At 31.2% G+C, this 23,997-nt stretch overlaps 2 protein-coding genes across 2 annotated transcripts; one reads left to right on the top strand and one right to left on the bottom strand.

Moving 5' to 3' along the window:
• Window positions 1-1,025: 1,025 nt before the first annotated feature.
• On the top strand, window positions 1,026-6,719 carry LOC114731343 (uncharacterized). The gene is made up of 8 exons (XM_028918485.1): window positions 1,026-1,148; window positions 1,226-1,516; window positions 1,822-1,859; window positions 1,955-2,000; window positions 3,416-3,493; window positions 4,526-4,636; window positions 4,867-4,943; window positions 6,369-6,719. Exons 1-8 carry the CDS (start codon window positions 1,026-1,028, stop codon window positions 6,475-6,477), a joined length of 873 nt encoding a protein of 290 aa, XP_028774318.1. The 3' UTR covers window positions 6,478-6,719.
• A 12,301-nt stretch (window positions 6,720-19,020) lies between these two features.
• LOC114731368 (homeobox-leucine zipper protein HAT14) lies at window positions 19,021-21,204 on the bottom strand. The gene is made up of 4 exons (XM_028918512.1): window positions 20,740-21,204; window positions 20,235-20,638; window positions 20,069-20,148; window positions 19,021-19,693 (listed from the first exon to the last, which is right to left on the bottom strand). Exons 1-4 carry the CDS (start codon window positions 21,137-21,139, stop codon window positions 19,363-19,365), a joined length of 1,215 nt encoding a protein of 404 aa, XP_028774345.1. The 5' UTR covers window positions 21,140-21,204; the 3' UTR covers window positions 19,021-19,362.
• Window positions 21,205-23,997: the final 2,793 nt, after the last annotated feature.

Raw genomic sequence — 23,997 nt, forward strand, 5'->3', positions numbered from 1 at the left:
TGAATATGTTTTTTTTTTTTTTTGCAGACTACCCATAATAATTGTTTCACAGGGTAATTGTGTATTAATTATGCTAACTTAATTAGGATAAAAAATTTAATTAATATAATGGACAGTAGTTAGTTTAGTTGTTTTCATTTATGTCTTATATGTTAAGTATATTAAAAAAATTAATTAAGTGAATTATTTGTAATAAATGTGTGTTAGACTTTCCTAAATTGCTATCTTTAATAATGTATATTAAAATTATTTTTTGATAAAGACTTCTTACCATTAATAAGATATGCTAAAGAAAAATTATAAATTTTAAAGTTAAAATAAATTAAAATTTTAATACTCCTCTTGTCCTTAATATAAGACCATTTAATTAATTTGATTAGATTAAGAAACTTAGATAAGTTAGTTAATTATAAGAAATGTGATAGGTTTTTTCTAAAATATCATAATCATCTTTCTTAATACCCCATCTTCCTCTTCTGCTTGATTATAGTTGAGGGAGTATTTAAAAGGATAATTTAGAGAATATTAATAAATACGAGAAATGATTTTTATATTTAAAACTAAAACCGATTTAATAAGGAAGTATTTAAAATCAAATTTAATCCAAGTACTTACTCACGTATAATTACTTGACGGCTTGACTGAACAAATTCAATTCAAGATTCAAAGTTCAAACATCGGTTGCTAATTTAACCGTCGGTTATGGTCAGAGAAGGCCAAATTTCAAGATTTCTTTTCCTTCCATCATCGTCGTTACTCGTCACCTTTTCCCTCTTTTCAATTTGCGTTCCCTCCTTTTTTTGTTTTTTCTTTTTAGGGTTTTAGTGTGAAGAAGGTAGGTCAACACTGCTCTCCTTCTTTACAAGTCTCTCTTGCTGCAAACTTGACATAACTCAATGCAATTTTGAAACTTTTCCAAATAATTCCATACCTCTCTTCACATAACCCCCCGCCATGACCAGATCCCAATTCCACCCGCCAGCGCCGCCGCTACGACTGTACCCGCCGTTGCAGCCCCGACAACAATGGCGCCAGCTCGTCCTTTGACGAGTCCACCGCCATTATCAAGACCTATATCTCAGCTTTCTCAACCTCCTCCCATACAACTCCATAACTCTCACCTTTACCCGTCTCAGCCCTTCTACGCGGCACAGTCGCTTCCCATCAGGGCACAAAACCTCATTCCAATTCTCAGTTGTCTAAAGCCCATGATTCTGTGCCTCAGGGTGTTCTTTACCCTGTTGCCTCGTCTGGCCGTGGATTCATTCCCAAAGGTGCTCGACCTTTATCCACTGATCAGATGGTCACCGTGGCGAACCCCGGTGTTTACCCACCGCCTCATTCTCTGGTGTTTCCCCCTGGTGTTCGGCCCATGGGTTCGCCTCATTTAGATTATCATTTGAGTTACCCCTTGCATTTGGCGAGGCCTCCCAATATGCAGTATGCTCATCCCGGTTTGGCTGGAGGGGCTGGCTCTGGCCCCTTTAAGGGTGTTCCGGTTTCTGCACACCCGAAGGTTTGATGATAATCCGGCTTTTAGTTTAATGGACTATAGTTTCTGTGGCTTCTTAATGCCTTAGGATTTTGAATTATGTTAACTGATTGCAAAGCATAGCTCACTTGAAGATGCTAAAAAAATATACTTTACTCTTGCAAATTGGCATGAGGTTGAGGGTGGCCACAGTCAAAATATTATGCTTTGAATGTATATCTTCTCTGAGCTTTTTAGCTTCTACACCAGACTCTTCAATGAAGCTGAGATTTTGCTTTGCTGTACCAAAAATTAGTGAATTTTAAAACCTTTCCTCTGTTTTGATTTAGGTTGCTCCTCGGTCTACCAATGGCTATAAGGATACCAGGTTATATGCAAGTGACGTTATGTGTACAGTTTCCTTCTGTCATCTTTTCTTCTTGTAATGCTGTAAAATTGATACTATTTTGCTGTGTTATTTAGGGAGAGAAGCAAGGAAGATGCCTTTATCCTTGTCAGAGATAGAAAAGTGAGAACTCATATTTTAGCATTTTATCTTAGAAGCTATATATTTTGTTTGGATTAGTTTTTTAAAAGTGATTTTATGGAGTCATGACAGATTAGAACAAGAATCCTAATGAGTTCATTTATATTTGATTTGTGATAATCGGAAGTTCTGTAATGAATCTCAATAGATTGCAACATATCTAAAATCTTGTCAAATTTCAACGGCATCTGCTCTCTCTATCTCTCTCTCTCTCTCTCTCAAATAAATACCATCTTCCATTGACCTCTTATCAGGTTTTCAGCTTGTTTTTCCATGTTTTGATTCTTGTCTTTATTAGATATATGTAGCTCACCTGGAGATGCTTCTTGCCCGTGTAGTGCGTCAGAATATAGGGATGATTGGCTATTCTTTTATACTTAATCATATTTCATTCATTTATTTGTCACAACTCATTATGTTAGTACAATAAAATAGGCTGTACTTGTGTAGACTTAATGTAGAGACAAACATGTAGAAAGGGAAAGTATGGCAAAGAAGGAATAGAGATCTTGATTACACGGACGTTTGGAAAAAACGAAGCATAGATTAAGAGCATGTTAGATCAAGACATCAATGATTTACTACTTTAGGGGAGATGGGAACTAGTATGCAAAACACAATTATAATGGGTCTTAAAATTCTGATGCTGAAGAAAAGTGATTTAAAAATCTTCAGGTCAAACAAAATTCTAACTGAATAATTATTATAGAACTGTAGTAATAGTTTGTTTTTATAACGTGATCAAGCAGAAAACCCTGATATTTCCTTATACATTCTGTTATGAAAGTGGCGGGTGCAAAAGTAATTACATAATGATTTATGGGGAACTGAATGATACAAGACACAAGATGAAGGGGGAGGAGGAAGAGACAGGAAAGAAATCTGAGGGAGGGGAAGGAGGGGCAAGAAACTGAGAGAACATGAGGGAGAGGCTTTTATAGAACGCCATGAATCGTTATTAAAAAGTTGCTTCCAGTTCTAATTAAAGAGAGCATAATTCAAATAAAACACAGTGATTTAGAAAATGTTATTTTCTGTACCTAAAATTTATAATTTGCCTCATTCACCTGTACTTGCATGGAGATTAACATTTATTTAAAAAAAATAACACAAAGTTGAAAAAGCAAATCGATTGGTGAAAACAATGAGTCGCATCAATAATAGTAGAGTAATAATGTGACTTATTCTACTTTTATATGATGCATTGATGATCTACAATTTACATATGCTAATCATTAATGTATTTCCAAATCCTGATCTCATTCTCCAACCGGAATATTGGAATATTTTCTGGTTTAGTTTTGAACACCTTAATTGATAGCATGTGATAATATTTTGGCTTTCTGTCATAGTGTTTTTCGACATCGTGCTAATTGAATGATGTTTCACTGCTTTAGGTGAGAATTACAGAGGATCCATCTCTCTATGCGCTTTGTAGATCATGGTTGAAGAATGGTGTAAATGAAGAAACCCAGGTTTGGTTTATGCCTTTTTTTTTTTTTTTAATTTTCCTCCAATAATGATTCGGCATCTGCTTGAGAGCTCAGCCATGTGATATTGACTAAATGGATATGCCGTTACTAGATTTCTCAGGTTTTATTGTCAAAACAAGTTAGAGGATTGGTGGTTCTCCTTTGACACATTATCTATTCTTTGACAGTATACAAAAATGGAATGAACTAGTGCCAATTTACGTCATTGAATTCGTGTACAATCAAAGTTATAAATGCTATACAAGACTCTATCATTAATCTCATTAAGTCTGCGCTGGGGAGACTTCTATTTAAAAAAAAAAAAATTGATGCCTCAACGAGCTTATCTTCAGAGAAAGCTGTTTTTAAGTATTTAACCAAACGCTGCTTATCACAAGTAAAAAGTTTTTCTGCATATGGTCCTTGTGAGTGGTTTCCTGACTCAACTTAGATGTGGCAAATATGCTTTTCTTCTCTGTGATTTTGTCATTGTTCTGTTAGGGGTGTTATGGCCAATGGCTTATGGTCATGGTGATTAATTGTTTACTTTCATGCCCCGCTTGGTAGCAGGACATTGGAGGGGAAAAAGTGGAAGTAGAAGTGGAACCCATAATTGTGTTTGGTTTGCGCGAAGAGGGTTCCTTAACAAAGTGAGTTCCATCAAATCTGATGGAATAGGGTTCCTTGATTCCTGGTCTTTGATTTTGTTTTTACTTGATTTCTGGATGACCACCAGCCACTGGTGGTGGCATGAAGGTGGTGATGGACGGTCAATTTTGAGATCTGGTGAAGGCTAGGGTTTTGTTTGGGACAAGGTCATATTGGTCTTCTCATATTATAAATAATATTAAAGATAGTATATTAGTTCCATAGGCATGCCAAACACATTTTTAAACCCACTTCCATTTCCCTCTTCCTTTTTTACTCCCATTTCTACTTCCACTTCCCTCAAAAACACTTCCCTATACCAAATGGGGCATTATGCTTCATATGATGTCAATATGTTTTGACGTTATATTTACCTATGCTGGGCAGTTACAACAAGAGGATGTCATGAAGGTACTTCCCAAACCATTGTCTGCATCGGTGGTGGCTGGTTATATGGAAAACAACAAAGAAGATGAAGACGGAGATAAGCAGGAAGAGGTTGGTTTATGTGGTTAACTTCGTATGATCAATAGTTCAAATTTTGTTAAAGGGAAAGTTTTTACACGGAAAATTACTGTCTCTTCAGTAGTGTATTGCAGGATACTGCTGTTCTTGTGAAGATTTTGTTTATGCTTGTGTCAGAAATAAAACTTCTACGTACATTTTATGCGGAAATTTATCTTACTATTCTGAACATCTGAGTTGTACCTACTCATTTCTATTTTCAGGAGAAGATTAATGAACAGTTATCTTCACAAGATCTATTGAAGGGGCATATCCAACGTGCTAAAAAGGTTCGAGCACGGTAAGCTTTTTCCTTTTCAACTTCTAGTTTATTGATCAACAAGTTATGTCTTATGTTTGGCTCATTACATGGTAGAGTTAGCGTGCACGCTCACACACGCATATGAAGATGCCTTTGCCCATCTAATTTCACTAATTATCAATCACCAAATTCTTATGTTTAGCAATGATTTTGTGATCCTGGTGGATGATAAGTGGTTCTATAATACATGCCATTGAGTTTCTTCTGCAACATTTCCCACTGATGGTATATATAAGGAGAACAAAAAAGGGCTTATTAAAGCAGTGTTATAAAATACCACGCTATTAATGCAGCATTTCGGTGTTTCGCTTCGTACATTGTAAATCAATCGTCCAGCATCATTCTATTAAGGATTTCGTGTGCTTTTACATATTTACCAATATATAAACATGTTTTTTATATTTATGTAAATATTTGTGAATTTTTACTTGTCTGGATTTATGGACATAATGACTGTTCAACTTCTATGCTGATATCAGTTGCATATGGACTGTTGCCCTTTAGACCCGTTGGACTGAAAAAAAATCATTCTTTTACCCTTAGTGCTCCCCTTTAAGCTAGTTGCAAATGGAAAGTCGAGTCTCAACAAAAAATCTTTTAATTAGATGCATTACTAACCCATCAACTTTGTGAGTTATAGTTGGGAGAATTGTTGTAAAGTCACAAAGAAGAAATACACTTGCTAAAAAAGTTCCATTGACAACCGAATAACAGGCAATGACAACTTCTAATACAGAAAATGACAACATACTAATGTTTCTCACTTGTCATTGAAACTTTTTGATAATTATTTTTTTTCCTTGGGACTTCATAGTAATTCTTCTCCCTTTATAGTTCCCTAGTTATATTTTAGATTTCATATGCATGTTCCCACCCTTCCCTTTCTTTTAGACCATTTTTTTAAATATTTAGTCTCTGGCAATTTAATTTCCTTTTGAGTAACTTAAGGCTGTTAATGCTTTTACAAACTCCAGGGTGTAAGTGTTCTGCTGCTAATGCATGCAGACTTTAAAGAGATGAAAATTTTGGTTGCTAATGTTAGGTCCATCTGAAAAGGCTTGCCTTTAAATAGGTGCAACGGCTGCTATTTCTATGTTTGAATTAAAAATGGACACTTCTCATATATTGCGTGGGGCATAAAAAGGGGAGAATTTCACTTAATTCCCACAATGTGGACTTAATTTATAAAAAATGAGTGATATTGTTCCCGGTTTGTAAATATCGCATCCATACATTGTATATATTGATAATTAGATTTTCCTATTGGTAAACTGGAGATCCCAATTCCAAGGGGATTCTGCTAGAAGGACGTTTTTCCCTAGCAGGTATCTAGTTCTCATCGTTTACCAGAAGGAAGATGATATCATGTGTGAGTTGTCTCTCACTATATTGTCCTGATTGTAGATTAAGGGAAGAACGGTTACAAAGAATCACAAGGTACAGAAGTAGGCTGAGGCTTTTGCTTCCTCCATCTGTTGATCAGCTCAGAAATGATGCGGCTGCCGGGAACTAACTTTACTAACTTTGCTTGTGGCATCTGAACTGGCATTTGGCAAATCACAGCTGGTACATTGTTGATTTTTGTCCCTTAATATCTGTTACCCAACTGTAAATCGAACATCTTAGAATCTCCTCTACTTCAGCTCCCTTGCAAAAACCAGATTTCTTGATTTGGTAATCACATGGTCCGATGTAAATTTGTATAGTTAGTTACTTGGCATAAAGTAAGTGACTTCTGGTGATTGTTCAAATGAAGTTATGACCTTTGGCCTTTGACCTACCAAATCAAAAAACTTGGATTGGTACGGGAGCTCAAGAGAAGTTTAGAGGTGTACATTTTACCTAGTCAGGCATTCACAGATGCCAATAGATAAAAATATGAGAGCAAATTTGTAATCTTTTTAGGATCTTCCACCCCCACCCCCCAACTCAAAGTTGGTAAAAAGGAAATGGACTCAGTGTAGATTGTTCCAACACTCAAACCCCAATGATGCATTGGTCAATCAATTCCCTCTTGGTGACTTGAAAAGAAAATATGCAAATTGAATTGGGAGCCATTTTCTTTTCCCCCACCCACAGCCAACAATCTCCTTTGACTGCGCAGACTCTCCAATCTCTTTGTTTTGTGCAAGTATTAAACTTTTAGGGCTGGTTTGGTATGAGGGAAAATGAGAAAAGGGGAGGGGAGGGAAAATTTTAATAAGCTCAGTTTAAAAAAATTGAAAAAGTGAGGTTAAAAGCTTTTAATTAAATTATATTACTTTTACATTGCTTCTTTTCTTTATTAAAATTTCAAAACCCTACTTTTCCAATTTTTTAAGTAGAGCTTATTAAAATTTTCTTTCCCCTCCGCTCCCATCCATTTCCCTCATACCAAACAGTACATTAATGACACCATTAAAGATTTAAATCAGGTTTTTATTATTAAAATTAGCTCCTAGTTCTGTTTAAATAAATATATTATTTGCAGTTATCTTTATAATTACAAAAGATTGATGTTATCAAACCTGGGATTACTTGTATTACAACTTGTAGTTGTTAAATTCTAATGGACATTTGCTGTGAAATGATTTGTTGTAATTTTGTAAGTAATCTTGGATTAAGTTTGAATATGTTAAGGACATTTTCACCTCTTTCCCTTTCTGCCGGCAGAACTTGCTGGGGTATTTGGTGAGTTTGTCAACAAACCAAAAACGTGCAGGACCAATTCTTATTGCTGGTTTCACACCAGGAGCCCTGGAATGCCTGCCATTGAAAGGTTCCAGGAAAGTAGAAAAGGAGCTTCTCAAAGGAAAAAGACAAAATAAAATCCAAAAAGACAGACATCAAAATATTTTTGAGATAGCCACCAAATTTTTTAAAATCATTAGGTTTTTTTTTTTTTAAAAGTGAAATATCACTATAGCGTCGAACATTAATTTGTTCCCACACAAACCTGAACTTTTTGCGTACGTTCAAAATTACTAAAGCTATGCTTTAAATAAAAGCAAGTTGTTAATAGTTTTTTATTAAAAATAGTGAATTTAGTAGTCAATGAAGGTTTGTCTACTTGGTAATAATTGAATTGATATTCCATGAAAACGCGGATCAAATCTTGTGGATGTGACGATCTTTGTAGGTAAACAATTTGTAAGTATATCTCTAAAAGTGTTTTTTGAGTTTTAAGGTCGGGATTAGCCTTGGTGCGTTCACATAATTTTTTAAAATAATGAATTCAGTGATTTTCTAACATAAAACTGAACATGCATTAGAAGACCATGTTGACCTCCAAACTAATTTTAGGTTTCAAAATGCTGAACTATATTTTCAAGTTTTGGTTATTGCAAATAACATACATTGCACATATGAAACTGCTACATTTTGAAAAATTAAGTAGAGACTTCTAATAAAATCAAAATTGTTTTTGAAGACATAAAATATTTATGAACTAGTGTTAGGAAAAAAACTGGTATTTATTCATGAATCTTCAATCCAACGTTCTTGTTCGGTGATTCTAGGAATATCTTCCATAGTTACCATATTTTTTATGCCACAAAATAAAAAATGAATTGTGAAAGAAGTTTCCTGAAGTGTATGTGATTAAGAGACCACATAGATGACCTAATAACTTAGGTTCCAAAATATATTAAACAACGTTTTCAAGTTATGGTCATCAGATAGATTATATATTATTTGTGCTAATCATGAACATAATGACACCGTCACCATCCAACCACTACAATTTGAAATCTTAATTAATTATAATATTTTTTTTTTGGGGATATCTGATGCAATATCCTAAATTCCACTCCGAATCATTGTCTTTTTCTTTTTAATTTGCTGTTGTTTGGGATTAAAGGGATAAGATTGAGATTTTAAGTCAAAAAGGGTTTATCAATTTTAATTTCCATATCTCAACGCTTGGCTGTTTGCTTATTATTTTGCATTACCTTTCAAATTCATTATCATTGCTAATTGCGTGTTCAATATCGCTACCTCACCCTTCAATCCTTCCATCACGTCATTTCTTTGTTTCTATTCTCATGTTCTTATTTTTTTTAAATTATTATGTATTTTGCATATAATTATATGGTATTCAGTATATTGGAGTATTGTCAAGTCTGGCTGGTACATTAAAATTGAACTTATGTATTGACCATTATATGATTTTCAAGCTTAATTATTTTTATAAAAATTATGTTTTTATAGAATTAAGCGATATTTGGTATTATAATCAAGTCATATTTTAGTACATGGTACATTTAATAATATTTTTCCTCCTTTTTGGTATGGCAAAATAGTATCTCTATCAATATGAGCATTGTTGTTAAACTCTTAAGTTGGTTCACTAAGTTTATTGTTTTTGTGTTTTGAGCTTGCAAAATTGTTTTAACTCATTTTTAAACTCATACTAATTATAAGCTCAGTTAAACCTATAAGCTGACTTATTGAGTTTATTATTTTTATGTTTTTAACTTACAAAATCGTATCAAGTCATTATTAAACTTATACTACATGCAAACTTAGTTGAACTCACAAGTAATTTGATAAATGGTTCAATTTTTATGGAGTTGAGTGAGTTAAACATGTATCAGTTATAACTTCGTTTACAAACTCTGTAGGAGGACGCAGTCCAAAGTATTAAGGGTAAACGGTAGACTCTTTTCAATTTAATTTCATCTACAAGAATTGATAATCAAATCTTAAATCACTTGCTCAATCTATTAATCAAATGCACTTAATTCTACGTTCTTGGATAATTTTTTATCATAAATCCCACTAGCAATATCCACAGAGATATGTATATAGACATGGATATGGCAACAATTCAATGTTCTATTCAAAGCAATCAAAATTCAAAATCTGATTGAACATAATGACAAGGTACAAGTTGGGTGGCTATATATACTTTAAGTGTTTTTTTAATTCAAATGAATTGATTAGAATCCATAATCAATATTAATATAATTGAGCACAATCCTAATAGCTATGTTTCAATATGCATTCATTTGTTCTTTAGTTCTATACCTTCACACTCTTGACGATCCATATCTCATGTGAGAATATTCAAAACCTAATCAAGTTGGTGGATTTGCGTATATCTGATCTCTAATATTTAGTTAATTACAATATCTACTAGATAAAGTGAGTTTAATTTATTTAATTGTTACTCCTATAGGATTTCATGGCTTCATGCAACGATCGAGAGTTAAAATATTTTATACAAACAGAGACATTGATTCTGACTTTGGCACTTACAGAAGAGAACTATTGGTTAATTGGGTAAGTAGTAGGTAAAAACAGTGTAATAAGAAAAATAATTAACTTTGTGAACTAGCAATGTTAATTTATTGGGATATTAAATAAAAAATAACTTTGTTAAGTTCACACAAGTTGATCTTATTTGTCCTATCCCATTCACTTTTACATTTGTTATAGAAAATTTGCTCTCAAGACAAACATTACTGTTATAATTATAATATGAATTTTGATTGTCATTTTAATTGGAGTTCAATTCTGAACAAACTACCACTAAGTCAAGAAGGCTATTATCACGTATTACTATACATGTGTGTGTACATATTATTTATTATAATTAAATGAAATTTAGGCACAAAGCAGAAAGTTATTCTAGCTTAAAGTTGTTATTAACTAGTACCTCCATATCTTACCATGTGAAGAAATATCGATGATACAATTAATACGAATTTTTTAATAAAGATTATTTGATTTAAAAATTAAGCAAGATAGAAATGATCAAATACACTTTTCTGGATCTTTTTGTAATTATTCACCAAATAAAGTAAATAAAAGGAGACTACTTACACACACACACACACACACACACATATTATATGAAAACCATGTTGTGAAAGCTTTATTCCTTATTTGAAATTCAAACCAGCTGTTTTGATCCGAATTGATTGATAATTTATTTTTCATAAGCATTAGCTGATAATACTAGATCTTAATTAAATCTTCCAGAAAGATAAAATTTTATAATCAGCATAATTGACAGGTGGCAACTTTAATTTTGATGATCCAATTTTTTGGACTGTTCCGATGATGTAAACTAAATCTGTTATTTTCGTACACAATAACTGTAAATTAATTAAAACTTTATCAACTTGTCAGACTTCTACTCCTCCAATCTTTAATATAAGACCTATTTAACTAATTTGATTAGATTAAGGAAGTTAGGTAAGTTAGTTAATTATAAGAAACGTGACATGTTTTTCTTAAAATACTATAATCATCTTTCTTAATACTCCCTCTTCCTCTTCTACTTGATTATGTTTGAGGGAGTATCCATAGGAATAATTTAGAGAAAATTGATAAATATAAGAAATGAGTCTTATATTTAGGATCAAAACTCAATAATCAATATTAAGGATTGGAGGAGTATTAATTTATGCAAGATTTGATGTTTTAAATACAAAACAAGTTTATATGTAAAAGGTCAACATTGATTTATTACTAACTCATTGCCTCATGATTGGTGTTATAATTGTTCTGATATATACATCTGGTGAAGAACGCTAGATTATGTATATAATTTTGTCTAGATATTCTTTTGTAATCCTATCGTATTCTTAAAGGAAGATAATATAATAAATAATTACATGGAAACACTGACACATAAAGTGAAAAATAATGAAGAAAATAGAACTATAAATTATTTGTGGTTTTGCTCAAGAAATATTTTCTTGGGGCTGAGCAAGAACAATAAAATAATTAAAAAAATGCTAAGTTTGCGTGTGCATGAGTTTGATTGTATTCATATAAAACATAAAGAAATAATTATTTAAAACTAATATATGTGTGATTCTTTATATATTACATGAGAAATAGGGGGCACTGGGCAGCATGCCCTCCCTAAACTCATGTTTCCTCTATATATCTTTGTATGTATATGACATATGTAGATAAGGTTATTTTTTGAGAAAACTTTTAATTTTGCCTCTTGAGAATTTTTACTTGACCTCCATTAGATATTTGTTCTTTGTTGGAAAAAGTTTTACCTACGTTTCCCTGTGATTCAATGGTGTAGCATCCTAATTCATGATACTGGTGATTGGTGCAGCTCGTCGAGAACGAGAAGATTTAAGAAAATGGAATTATGCTTTCACTATTAGCTAATAGTCGCGCATCCTCATCTTATAATTTTGTTTTATTCAGTCCTTCAAAATAGGTCTAAATGTGTGTTTTGATTGAATAAAACTAAAGACTGTTTCATTCAAAATATGATTTTAGATAGCAAGGCTTCCCTAAACATATGCTAACTAATAATACTTCTTTGGTCTTAAAGTTAAACTTTTAATTAGAGAATTATTTTTCATCCCAAACGTATGACTTTAATCAAATTTTTTCTTATATTTATTATTTTTTTAAGTCTAACTTATAAACTCATATAATCTAATAACTAATGCTATATAAACGTATTTTAGGAAGATAATATCATATTTATTAGAATTAAGTAATTTATTTAGTTTTCTTATCATAATCTATCCAAATTAATTAAATAGTTCTTATATTAAATAGTATCATATAATCGTTTAAATTTTAAGTTGATAAGAGTGAAAGATGTATAATATTCGAGCTGATAAAATTATGACATGTACGTCATTAAATTATTGATGAGTGGGTAAAAGCAGTTCCTAATTTACAATTCCATCCAATAAGACTCGAGTTGGTTGAGTCACATGTAACTTTATAACATCATTTCTCTTCTACATCAACTGTCATTGTTCTCTTCCCTTGGGAAAAAAAATTGAATAATAAAGCTAAATGTTTAATTATATGATATGGAAGGGCTAGAATGTAATTAATATGGGACATGGATTTATCATAATAGTTTTATGATCTTATTTTCAAAAGCATTTAAGTGATAATGATACAATGTGGAAAAAAAGTAATGACAATAAATATGTAACCATTAAATCAAATAAACAATATTAAATAGACCGATTTGATTACATATCGAGAGACTTATTGGGAGAAAATAGAATAGATTCTTCATTACTTTCAAGTATTTTAGAAGGAAGAGTGACATGATGCATATAATCATGTATCATATATTTTTAATTTATTTTTATACTTATATATATATATATCAATAAACGCATTGCATTATTTACATCATTTTCGTTGTTGAATCATAAATGTAAACAAAAAATTAGAACTACTTTGAAGGAAATACAAGAAGGCATAATCTGAAAGAAGACAAGACACACAAGGTAATTAATTAAAAGGTCCCCCCCCCCGGGTCAACAAAGATTATGTGCATTATGTCTTTTGGACTCTTGATGAACAAGATTTTCCATTAATTAAACTGAAAATTAGCATTCCTTTCTTTTGACGAATTCCACAGAAATTAAAGGAATTCCAATATTATACTTTTTCAAGTCTTCCATCATTATATATTTTGTGGTACATAAGTTTTAAAAGATTTAAATTTTTTTATCATGTGCATACAACGTTATGATTAATTCATAAAAAAGACATGCATGCAAAATAATTAATTTCCAAAAAGACAAAAAGATAATATATTCATTTCTCTTTAATCTCTATCACATTGAAAGACCTACATGACAAGAGCTTGGTTTCTGTTTGTGCAAATTAGGGTAATGAATATGTTATAACATTTTTAATTATTTTTTATTTAATCATAATTTTATTTTGAAAATGAAAATTAAATATGACTTTTTTTTAAAAAAATTTTATGAACGCTCCTGGAGAGGGATCCGAAAACAACTCGAGTTGGAATTTATTTAAGAATGTTGTTAAAGAATGTTCAGTTTTCTTAGATGAGAATTTTCATTCTTAAATATTTATAGATTAGATAAAGTAACACATATAATTCTAGATGGAAAGGAAACTACTTTACTCACTCTAAAAGTCTACTTTTTTTTTTTGGGCAGATTGGTTTTCATTAGATGAATGTGCCAGAACAACATGAGCCTGTTTGTTTCCCACATGCAAAATCAAATAAGTGTGTTTGTTTTCATTATTAGACGTAAAGGCAGTGATGAAGCCATCAATTTGCAAAATCAAAATCTTTGAAATGTTTTTTTAAAAGTTATTTGTCCCCTAAAGGAAAAGAAAGAAATATTTTTTTAGAAAAAGTTGGTTTCTTCATCAGCTCTTCACTTCCTGCAGGGTCTTCTAGTCCTCCCACTTGCACTTGAATACCTCGGAATGTTGAATTCCTCCACTTTAAGATCACATTCAATAATTATATATCACCTCCCACCACTAATTGTTTCTTAATTGATCAATTAATTAATAATTATATCGCATATGGCTCTTTGTCTGTTAATAAATATCTTTAAACACTAGTCATTTATGTCATAAAAGTTAAAATAATTAAGTACCCACAATAAATATTGATTATAGTATTTTCTTTTGGTCATATTAAAAGCCTAATTCAGGTCGACTGATTTAAACAATGAACTAATAAAAGAAAATAGCAGCTAATTGAGTTAGATTTTATCTTTCTTTTTTCTTTTTTCTTCTTATTGAGCTTGAAATCATCTCATTTTGATCTAAAAGAAATAGTAATTTTTTATATTTGTGTTTTAATGATCTCAAGTTGCATTCTATTTGAACTATTGATCTTTGAATCACTGTCCCAATAGGTTCAATAATGAGTCGGTTTGCAGTATCCTGGTTTTGATCCACAGATGAATATATTTCCCTCACATTCATGTTCTCTTTTAAAACCACTAATTAAAGAAATAAAGTTATATATATATATATATATATATATATATGCCAACACACACATATTGACCTCCGTACTAGTATTTATGTTTCAGATTAATACGTATCTTTGAATTTTTCACTTAAGGACAAAAGAAATTTAATGAGAATCTTTAGATCATTTTCTCCAGTAAGTACGTAGGTATATTCTCAGGGAGTTATAACGTTACAAGGAAATGATGATTGAGGTATACATATTTTCCATATATACTAGAGAACTAAATATAGTTTCATAAATTAAATCTGAACTTTGTGAATCTGATCTTGAGAAAATTTTATTGTTTTGCTTGTTTTATCTAACATATATGGTTTGAAGGCGGAAAAAGACTAAATCTAAAGAAATAAAAGTACTGGGATCATGATGAAACAGAGATTTATTATATATATGTATATAGTCAAGTAATTACGCTACTTATTAATTATTATGAATAGGTTAATTAAGGGTAGTGAAAAATACTTAGACGATAAAGAAATGAGGGTTACGAAATGATGAGTGACATAAGGACACAAACGAACCACAAATCATTGGGTGACATCCAAATAATAGCAGTTGAACTTTCAACTTTGGTGATTAGGTCACGTCATGAAATTTTTTTTCTTTTATAAGGGTTTAAGATAAAAAGATATATATATATATATATATATATATATATAAAAGAAAGGTTGGCAATTAATTAATGAGAAGAAAGTGATGGGTCCAGAATAATGGGTCCATGGTCGGTTCTATATTTTAATCATTACTGAATTTGCTTTTGCATGGTGCGTTTGTACTGATATCACCATTGAGAGCCAACGCATGCTCTTCTTATTCCTTGCATGATTTATCAACCTTAATTATTCCTTTCCTCTTATATATGCTTCCTCTTTATATATATATATATATATATATATAATGTGTATATTTTAATTTTAAATGCAATATCTCAATTCAATATATAATAATTAATACGGGTATTTTAGAGAAACTAATTAATATATTTTTATTATAAATAATTAATTTAACTAATTTTTTCAATCTTTATAAATATGACTAAAAAAAATCTCTTTATTGGTTTTTATATTTAGAACTTGAGGTAGTATTTGATATCCAATACCTTTTTTGGTTCTAAATATAGAAGCTAGTTAAAAGATTTACTTTGATTTTAAACATAAGATTTTAATTTGTTTTGTCTTCTAATTATAATTTTTTTCAAATTATTCACATTGATTACACATGTTAAAAGAGTGACTAAAAACAATATTTTAGGAAAACAACAGAAAATTCTAATAAATACTCTTCTGGTCGTTAATGTAAGACTTAATTAATTAATTTGAGTATATTAATGATATTAGTTAAATTAGTTAATATGATATATTTTTCTAAAATATGTTAAGTATCTTTCTCAATTCTCTTCCTCCTTCTCTTACTTGATCATTGTTGATAAAATATTAATAGGGTTAATTTGAAAAATATTAATAAACATGCGAAATAAATCTTATATATAGAACTAATTTAATATCAACTCTCTAATTATATCCTATATTAAGTATCAGAGGAGTAATAAATAATTTCAACTGATTTCCTTCACATTTACAAATGAGTTATCTATCTCCTATATTAAAGACTAGATGGAGTATTAAATGATATCTAATTTTGCTTGCATTTCAACCACTATTGATAGTTGTTTGTTTGGTGCTTCCTTTAATCATTCAAAGCCATTCATTATTCATTCATGTCTTTTTTCCTCTTTTTTTGCTTTGTATTAGACATATTCAATTTTGCTCTCTCTTTCGGTGTCTATTAAACTATCAATATATTTGACACAACACAATGTTAGTTTTAAAAAGAAAAAGAGAACGTACTTCTTGGCTTTTTCTTCTCTTAGTTGTGTCAACGTTGTGTGGACATAAATTATCATGGTGTTTTACTATCAGAAGCAACTAATGACAGGCACTGCTTCATGTAATTAATAATATATATTCACCATTTTTAATCGTCTCAAAATAATATTATTTTGTACTATACATGCTTCTCCATGATTGGGGGGGTGTGTCAATATATATATATATATATATATATATGCTTTACTAGGTACAGAGCCAGAAAAACAAGAAAATGGGTATTTCAAAAGAAAAGAAAAACATATGAAAGAAAAAATACTGATTAGTTTGGTGTAATAGTCTGTGAAGTTTATATTTTGTCACAGAAATAATTGCTAACGATTTATAACAAAATATAATTTACATGTTTTTTATAAATTAATTTTATATTTTACGTTGATATAAATATTGATATTGATTAGATCAATTCCGATATTGATTTTGATTTATAGAACGATACCAACTTATGAACACGTTTCTTTCCCCAATAAAAAATAAAAGATGAAGCAAAGATTGAAAGCGATCAAGCAATTGATCGATCAAGAGTTCTGTCATGGAACTGATTTTTTTGGCAAAAATATAATTGAATTAGTATAATATGAATTAATGATAAAAATATTTTCTTATCGTCATAGTTTTTTTATAAAATGCCTTGATAACGAATACATGCAAAAATATTTATTATGAAATTATTGAGATGACATTAACATCATATTAATATAATAAATCATGCATAGTCTTGTATATATGTTGGATCTTGACAATTGACATGATATTATTAATCGTTTTGCTGGCTAATAACTTTTTAAAAAAATAAGTATGGAGCAGATCATAATAAACTCAAACATAACGAGAGGAATGAGTAACTAATATATAATTTGAGCTGTCATCACCATCATATTTATACTTAAAGGTACGATTAACTAATATATAATTTGATAATTTATTCATAATATTATTTATTTATAAAACTCTTGCTTTCATGCTTGTGCATATATAATTGTAAGTTGCTTCCAGATTTGTCTATCTATACACATAAAATTAATATTATCAAAAAATGATAATGTTATGTGGGGAGAACACGAGTACTATTGCCAAAAAAAGAGAATAAATAAAAAAACTGATTATATTATATAATTAAATAACTAAGATGGAAAGTGTATATATTAAGTTGCCTCTCGTGAATACTCATAATTAGGGTTGTAAAAGGGAAAGGCCACTTTAGGAGACATGTTTATCTATAATGGCTTTCCTGTCCCTTTTGGTGTCTCTCAGTCACAAGAAGCAAAAGGACATATAAGTTTAGTTTGAATTTTCTGTATATGATCAATGATTAACCATATAAATGAATATATATGAGAAATAAATTTTATACATATTAAATCTCATTGATTTTTACAGGGTATAATACTATAATATAAAATCTCAAGGACATATATCTAATCCTCTTATTATTTAACAAATGAACCACTGAACCTAGCCTTGAGTGAATAATTATTTATAAGTAATAAAGATAAAGATAAATGGGCAAAGAAATACTAAAGATAACATCAATAAAATTATTGAGTGAGACCCTTTTAATAACAATTTATTCAAAAAATTGGTTTTTGATAGAATACAATAGTATCGTGTGCAAAATTCATAATTTTATACAGTCAACTCCACCTAAGATAAGTCTGCTTATTGTGTTCTTCTAAGTTAAATTTATTCAACAAGAATATATATTGACCGTTAAAATAGTAACATTGATTCTTAAAATAGTAATATTTGCCATCAACATTTTTAATGGTAGAGAATAATATTGTTATAATTTTAAACTTTTAAAACAAATTTGTACAAAAAAAAAACTTTCAAGTGCCCAACATTCCTAAGAAAAAACTTTCAAAACAAATTTGTACCATAATCCTACATATATTAATACAATAATTAGTTGAATTATGTGTTGTTATGATAAAGTGCAGCGCATGATTAGAGTGTGGGTTGTGTTACGTGTCTGCTGTGATTAAAGCGTTTGAGAATGAAATCATTGAAAAGTAGCAAATTCATAAATTTAAAGTCTTCCATCGATCGGCTTTATGAAAAGTAGCCCTTGAACCCCGGCCTTCCCTTGTTGACTTGAAACTTGGATACTCTTAATTTTACCAAAAATTCAGAATTTTAATTTCTTCTTTTCTTTTTCCTTTTTGTTATGAAAAAAAATTTAGATTTTAGATCGAAGGTAGGTCTGACGACTTTAAAATAAAAGAAATACTTCAAAATTACGCAAAAAGAAGGACTTGACATTGTTAAGTGGAATTCAAATCCATGCTTTCATGGAAAATGAATCAAATTCTCACGGACTGGACCACGTTTCACATTAAAGAGAAATTTTCTAACTATTCATTTCTCCACAATTTCTTTCCTTTGTTCTCTTATACATCTATCATCGAGATATAAGTCAGAAATGAGAGATCAATAATCTGAAACCAATCTCTACATTAAAAGAACATAATCCAATAATCAATCATGAACATCATCAGTCTCAGAAAATTTCCTCACATATGTACAAAACCAATTTCCCAGCACCATCAAAATCCCACGACCATTCTTCACTCAAGACACAAGCCAGCCAGCTAGGACACTAATTTATAGCACAAAACAAAATTGTTTCGTATCAGATATACGTGTGTATGAAATAATACAAAACACTTGAAATGAAACTAATGCAAATATGTCTGTGTGATCAGTATCATCATGCATATATATATGTTGTTTCCTCTAACTGTACTTAGCGATATGGTTTGATCGGTGGTTTTGTTCAGGACTGGTGCGGTTTGGAGTGAGGGAAAGGACAGAACTTGGGTTTGGCGAAGGGGAAGGCAACTGGTTTGGAGGAAGAAGCAGAAGCAGAAGCAGAAGGAGAATTATTGTTATTATTGGAGGAGGAGGGATTGGAGGCGACGCGCTCACAGGAAGGGCACATGGTCAAGGTGGTGGCTGGTAATTGCATGAAGAAAGGGTTTGAGTTTGAGGCCTTCAAAGCCCTCAGTTCCTGAAGCTCCTTCTGAAGCCTCCTGTTCTCTTCTGATAGCGTCTCACAGCATCTCTTCAAGTACTCACAGTCCACCTCCGTCTGCTTCAGCTTCGTCCTACACACATACAATCACACCCTTTAATTTCATATTATCAGAAGCTTAATTATATTAGCAGTTAAAGCTTCTGATTTGATATAAATTTTCTGAGGCTAGCTTGGGTATTGAAGTGAGTCACCACAATGAATTTCATTGCGAACAACGTGAAATAAAGTGAGGGTTTTCAATAATTCATGATCAATCTTTCAAGGTTTCTCAAACCATAAGATATATATAGTTGTAAAGTATTGTAGTGGGACCATTCTAATTCAACCTGGCTCGCATCCAATTTCCAACTTTTCCAAATTATGAGCACAACAGTGCATTAATTAGCTTGTGTGTGTGTGTGTGGTATATAAGTAGGCATATATATACACATGTATATATTCGTACCTTGCTCTTCGGTTTTGGAACCAGACTTCGACTTGGCGAGGACGAAGATTGAGTTGTTTGGCAAGAGCAAGTTTTTGTCTCTACATAGAATTAATATTGTTTTTCAGAAGGAATCAAACAAAATACCATGAATCGGATAGAGAATGAAAGGTCGAGTTGTTCTTACAGGATTAAGAGTACTGTGCTCCTTGAAGCTCTCTTCAAGAAAAGCAGATTGCTCCTTAGAGAGCCTGAGCTTCTTTCTGGTACCACCACGAACACCAACGTTGTTGTCGTTGTGGTTGTCGTCTTCATCGCTTGCTCTTGAAGAACAACCCCTTCGGTCGTAGTAATAATTACCCTCACCTTCTGATTCATTAATCTGTCTCTTTCTGTTGCTGTTATTACTATTATTATGGTAATTTCCTGATCCACTCATGCTATTATTACTGTATATACACAGATCCACCTGAAACGACGACGCTCCGCTCATCGGAGACGATGACAGCACCGTCCTCTCCTCCGACTCTTCCTCCTCCGGCATCGTCTTCACCTTCAAACCCATCGCCGGATTAGCTGCCATCTCATCACCTGGCAGCAGCATGTACCAAGAACATGAGGCTCGATCAAGCAGCCCCAAATACACGCAAAAGAAACGAGAGATCCAGTAATTAAAGAAGTGAGGTACTTACAGTTCTCAGAAGGAGGCGGCCATGAGAAGGAGGAGAGAGGGAGAGGTTTGGAGTGAGGAAGAAGATGGAGCTGTAAAGAGTTATGGTTGTTATTGGATTTGTTGGAAGAAGAGGAAAGAGAAGCAGAAGAGATCAATTTATAATCTGAAGCTTGATCTTCCTTGACTGTACTGTGATTTTCCTTCTTCTTGGCTTGTTCTTGATGATGTTCTTCGTCTTCTTGTTCTTGACGAAGATCGTCGTCGCAGCTTTTGCTGGTACTGATCGGACCAATGGATAAAGCAGTGTTGATGCCTAAGTCGAGTTTCTGGTTGTTGCTGAGAGGAGCTTGTAATTCAGAAGGCTTTTCCATGAAAGTGAAAGGCTTTGAAGCTCCTAAGCTCAAGCCAAGCTCCATCATCTGTTTTACTTCTGAGCATAGGAATTCAACCCACACTGAGATTTACAGAAGTCGAAGGTATTGAAGAAGACGAAGAACAAGAAGGAGAAGAGAGATTGACGACAAAGGCTTGTGGGAAAGACTTTGTTATTATAGACAAAAGAGAGAGAGAGAGTCTGACTTTTTCTTCTCCTTAAAGTAAATTCTTTTTTTTTTTTTAAATTAATTATCGAAGAACTGATGAGTGGGTAATTTTTTTATGGATAGAAAAAATGAAAAGGAAAATGTTCTCTTGTTCTTGGTCTGTGCAAGAAAAGTGGTTTGAGTTTGACCGACAATACTCTCACAAAGGTTGACAGACACACGTGATTGACCCTGTTTATTGGGGCAAGGGGTCTAATACAATTATCATCAAAGATATTTATTCTTATTCTAAAATAAAATATATTGATTTTCATTTTTATTCATCAAATTTAGGTTTACAACATTTTACTACTTTTAGGTGATTCTAGGTAGACCTGTATTATTCATTTTTTCTTAATAATTTGAGTTTCATATTTCTATAAATCAATACTTCATGAGATTATTCCATTCAAACCTAAAAACATTCCTAACAACAAAATTCACCAATATACACACGACAACAACAATAAACAAGAATGAGAGGTCATTACTTATTGAGTTTCATATATATATATATATATATGAGAGACTTGTTCTAGTATTTCCTCAATTATACTCTAGTATTACTTACAAGCCATTTTCAATATCGGAGTTTAAAAAAAAAAAACCTTAAACTTCAAACTATTTTGAAGTTTAATAACTTTTCAACCTTACTCATATCTAACATAGATATATTTTTAAGAAAATAATAATCTATACAATAATAAATGAAAAGTAAAATAATACGTTCATGTTAAAATTTTAATTATATTATTACAAGTATAATAAAAAAACTTCTTTTTTTACTTATAAATCAATGACTTCTTTCCCTGACTAATGAATGAAATGCATAATTATATATATATATTTAATAATATGACTTAAAATAACATTCTTTCCTTATGTTATAAATAGATATACACGCCATTATTGGAAGCCAAAGTATGTAATGTTTGTAGAGAAGAGATCAGGGAATGAAGTGTGGGAACAAGGCAAACTAAACCCCACCACCCAAATTCAGTGGCAAGACGAGCCCACCGCCTTCAATCTTGCAACGGATTGATGATATTGATAACTTCAACACTATACCCATCTGCTTGGATTCGAATCCCATGTGGGTTTTGCAACAAAAATTTTCCCAGAAAATGATAGAAAACGACATCTTTTCATTTTCCTCATGCCCATCCCTAGCTATACCATCTTTCTTCTTCTTCTTCTTTCTGAACTAGATACGATGGATTTCTCATGTATATATCATAAATGACTCGCAAATAGTGAGTGAGTAGTAATTATTTAAGCATTTATTTTGGAAGAACAAGATCCAGAAAAATATACATCGTGATGAGGAAGCGGTCCGATCCAGTAATAAATTATTTGGAATAATGGCAAACACAATTATAATTTGATGCTGCAAAATTCCTTTTCATGTAATGGTAATAATTATGGACATGGACCACTTGATGCTGCCGCATTTTACTGTAAACATATGAGTTTTGCGTCTTAAATTTCCTAAATCCTACCAAATACCAAATTCTGCAAAATAAAATAACACACGATAAACTGTACCAGATGACCCAAATCTTACTTCATTCAGATTCATTCATATGGATCTTTAAATTCTTCTTTTCTTTTTTTAAATTCTAAATGTTACTACGAAATTCTAATTGACATACCATTATATTTTTAATAAAAATATTGCTATAATCTGGAATTTTATATTTTTAATAATCTTGTATTTATTTTCTTGAAAATTTCAAAAATTTTTATAATTTTTTATCTGTGAAAATAGTTATGATTCCAAGTTCTTTTGACATGATTTTTTTTCCCCAAAAAATGTGAGTTATCGAGTGTAATTTTTTTTAAAATAATGAAAGAAAAATATATATGCCATTGATTCAATTGGTTCAATACCTGGTACCTCTTTCATCTAATCAATTTGAAAGCTGCTCCCAGAAATGTTGTTTATTGGTTGGATATCTCTTTCATGTTTAAGATCTTCTCAAATGTCTCACTACGTTTAGGGGCAGAATCCCCTCTTTTTCAACTTACTAGATTGAATTCTTGTTCTTCTATTTCTTAAACTGCTTTGCAGAACTCTCATTTTATTACTTTTGTTATAATATTGTGCCTTATTATAGAATGAACAAAATTTGGAAGGTGGAAGGACACTATGATCCTTCAAACTAGTTTTTCATTTATGATTTACGGGATACAATGTAAATATATAAGAAGAATTTTGTCTCAACTTATGAACATGTTTATAACACTTGATATAGGCAACTCCAAACAATCTAAGAAATTAGATAGAGTGGTATGGTATCAAAATTTTATATATATTGATATATATATATATATATATATATATAGAGCTTAATGAAGCTTGAGTACATATAATGGACAAGTGTCCCACATATGCATTGGGTGCAGAAACAAAGCAGATAAATTATAGGGAAGCATATTAGTGAAGGAACATTTGGTTGCTCCGACACCCTTCATGCTTGTGTCTTCAATCAATCTTGACCAAAAAGATTTATACAATTATTAGTCTATTTGATCATGATTCATGAATCATGATTATCCATCACTTCATTTTCCATGACCCACCTCAACCCATAACTGTCATAATAATTGGAGCACCCTAGCTAGCAAGCCAGACATGAATTAAAAAAAAGATTAATTAAAATTAAAATACCATGCTTTTATATAACTTAATTATA

This window comes from Neltuma alba, unplaced genomic scaffold (genome assembly GCF_004799145.2).
Source record: "Neltuma alba isolate B1F8T4 unplaced genomic scaffold, ASM479914v2 tig00012824_pilon, whole genome shotgun sequence".
Lineage (NCBI taxonomy): Eukaryota > Viridiplantae > Streptophyta > Magnoliopsida > Fabales > Fabaceae > Neltuma > Neltuma alba.

Coding starts and splice junctions, on each gene's coding strand:
- LOC114731343 (XM_028918485.1), top strand. CDS start 1,026: ATGGCGCCAGCTCGTCCTTTGACGAGTCCACCGCCATTATCAAGACCT. Junction 3,494..4,525: donor GTGTAAATGAAGAAACCCAG/GTTTGGTTTATG, acceptor TATGCTGGGCAG/TTACAACAAGAGGATGTCAT. Junction 4,637..4,866: donor ACGGAGATAAGCAGGAAGAG/GTTGGTTTATGT, acceptor TTCTATTTTCAG/GAGAAGATTAATGAACAGTT.
- LOC114731368 (XM_028918512.1), bottom strand. CDS start 21,139: ATGATGGAGCTTGGCTTGAGCTTAGGAGCTTCAAAGCCTTTCACTTTC. Junction 20,639..20,739: donor GCCGCCTCCTTCTGAGAACT/GTAAGTACCTCA, acceptor TGCTGCTGCCAG/GTGATGAGATGGCAGCTAAT. Junction 20,149..20,234: donor AGCACAGTACTCTTAATCCT/GTAAGAACAACT, acceptor AATTCTATGTAG/AGACAAAAACTTGCTCTTGC.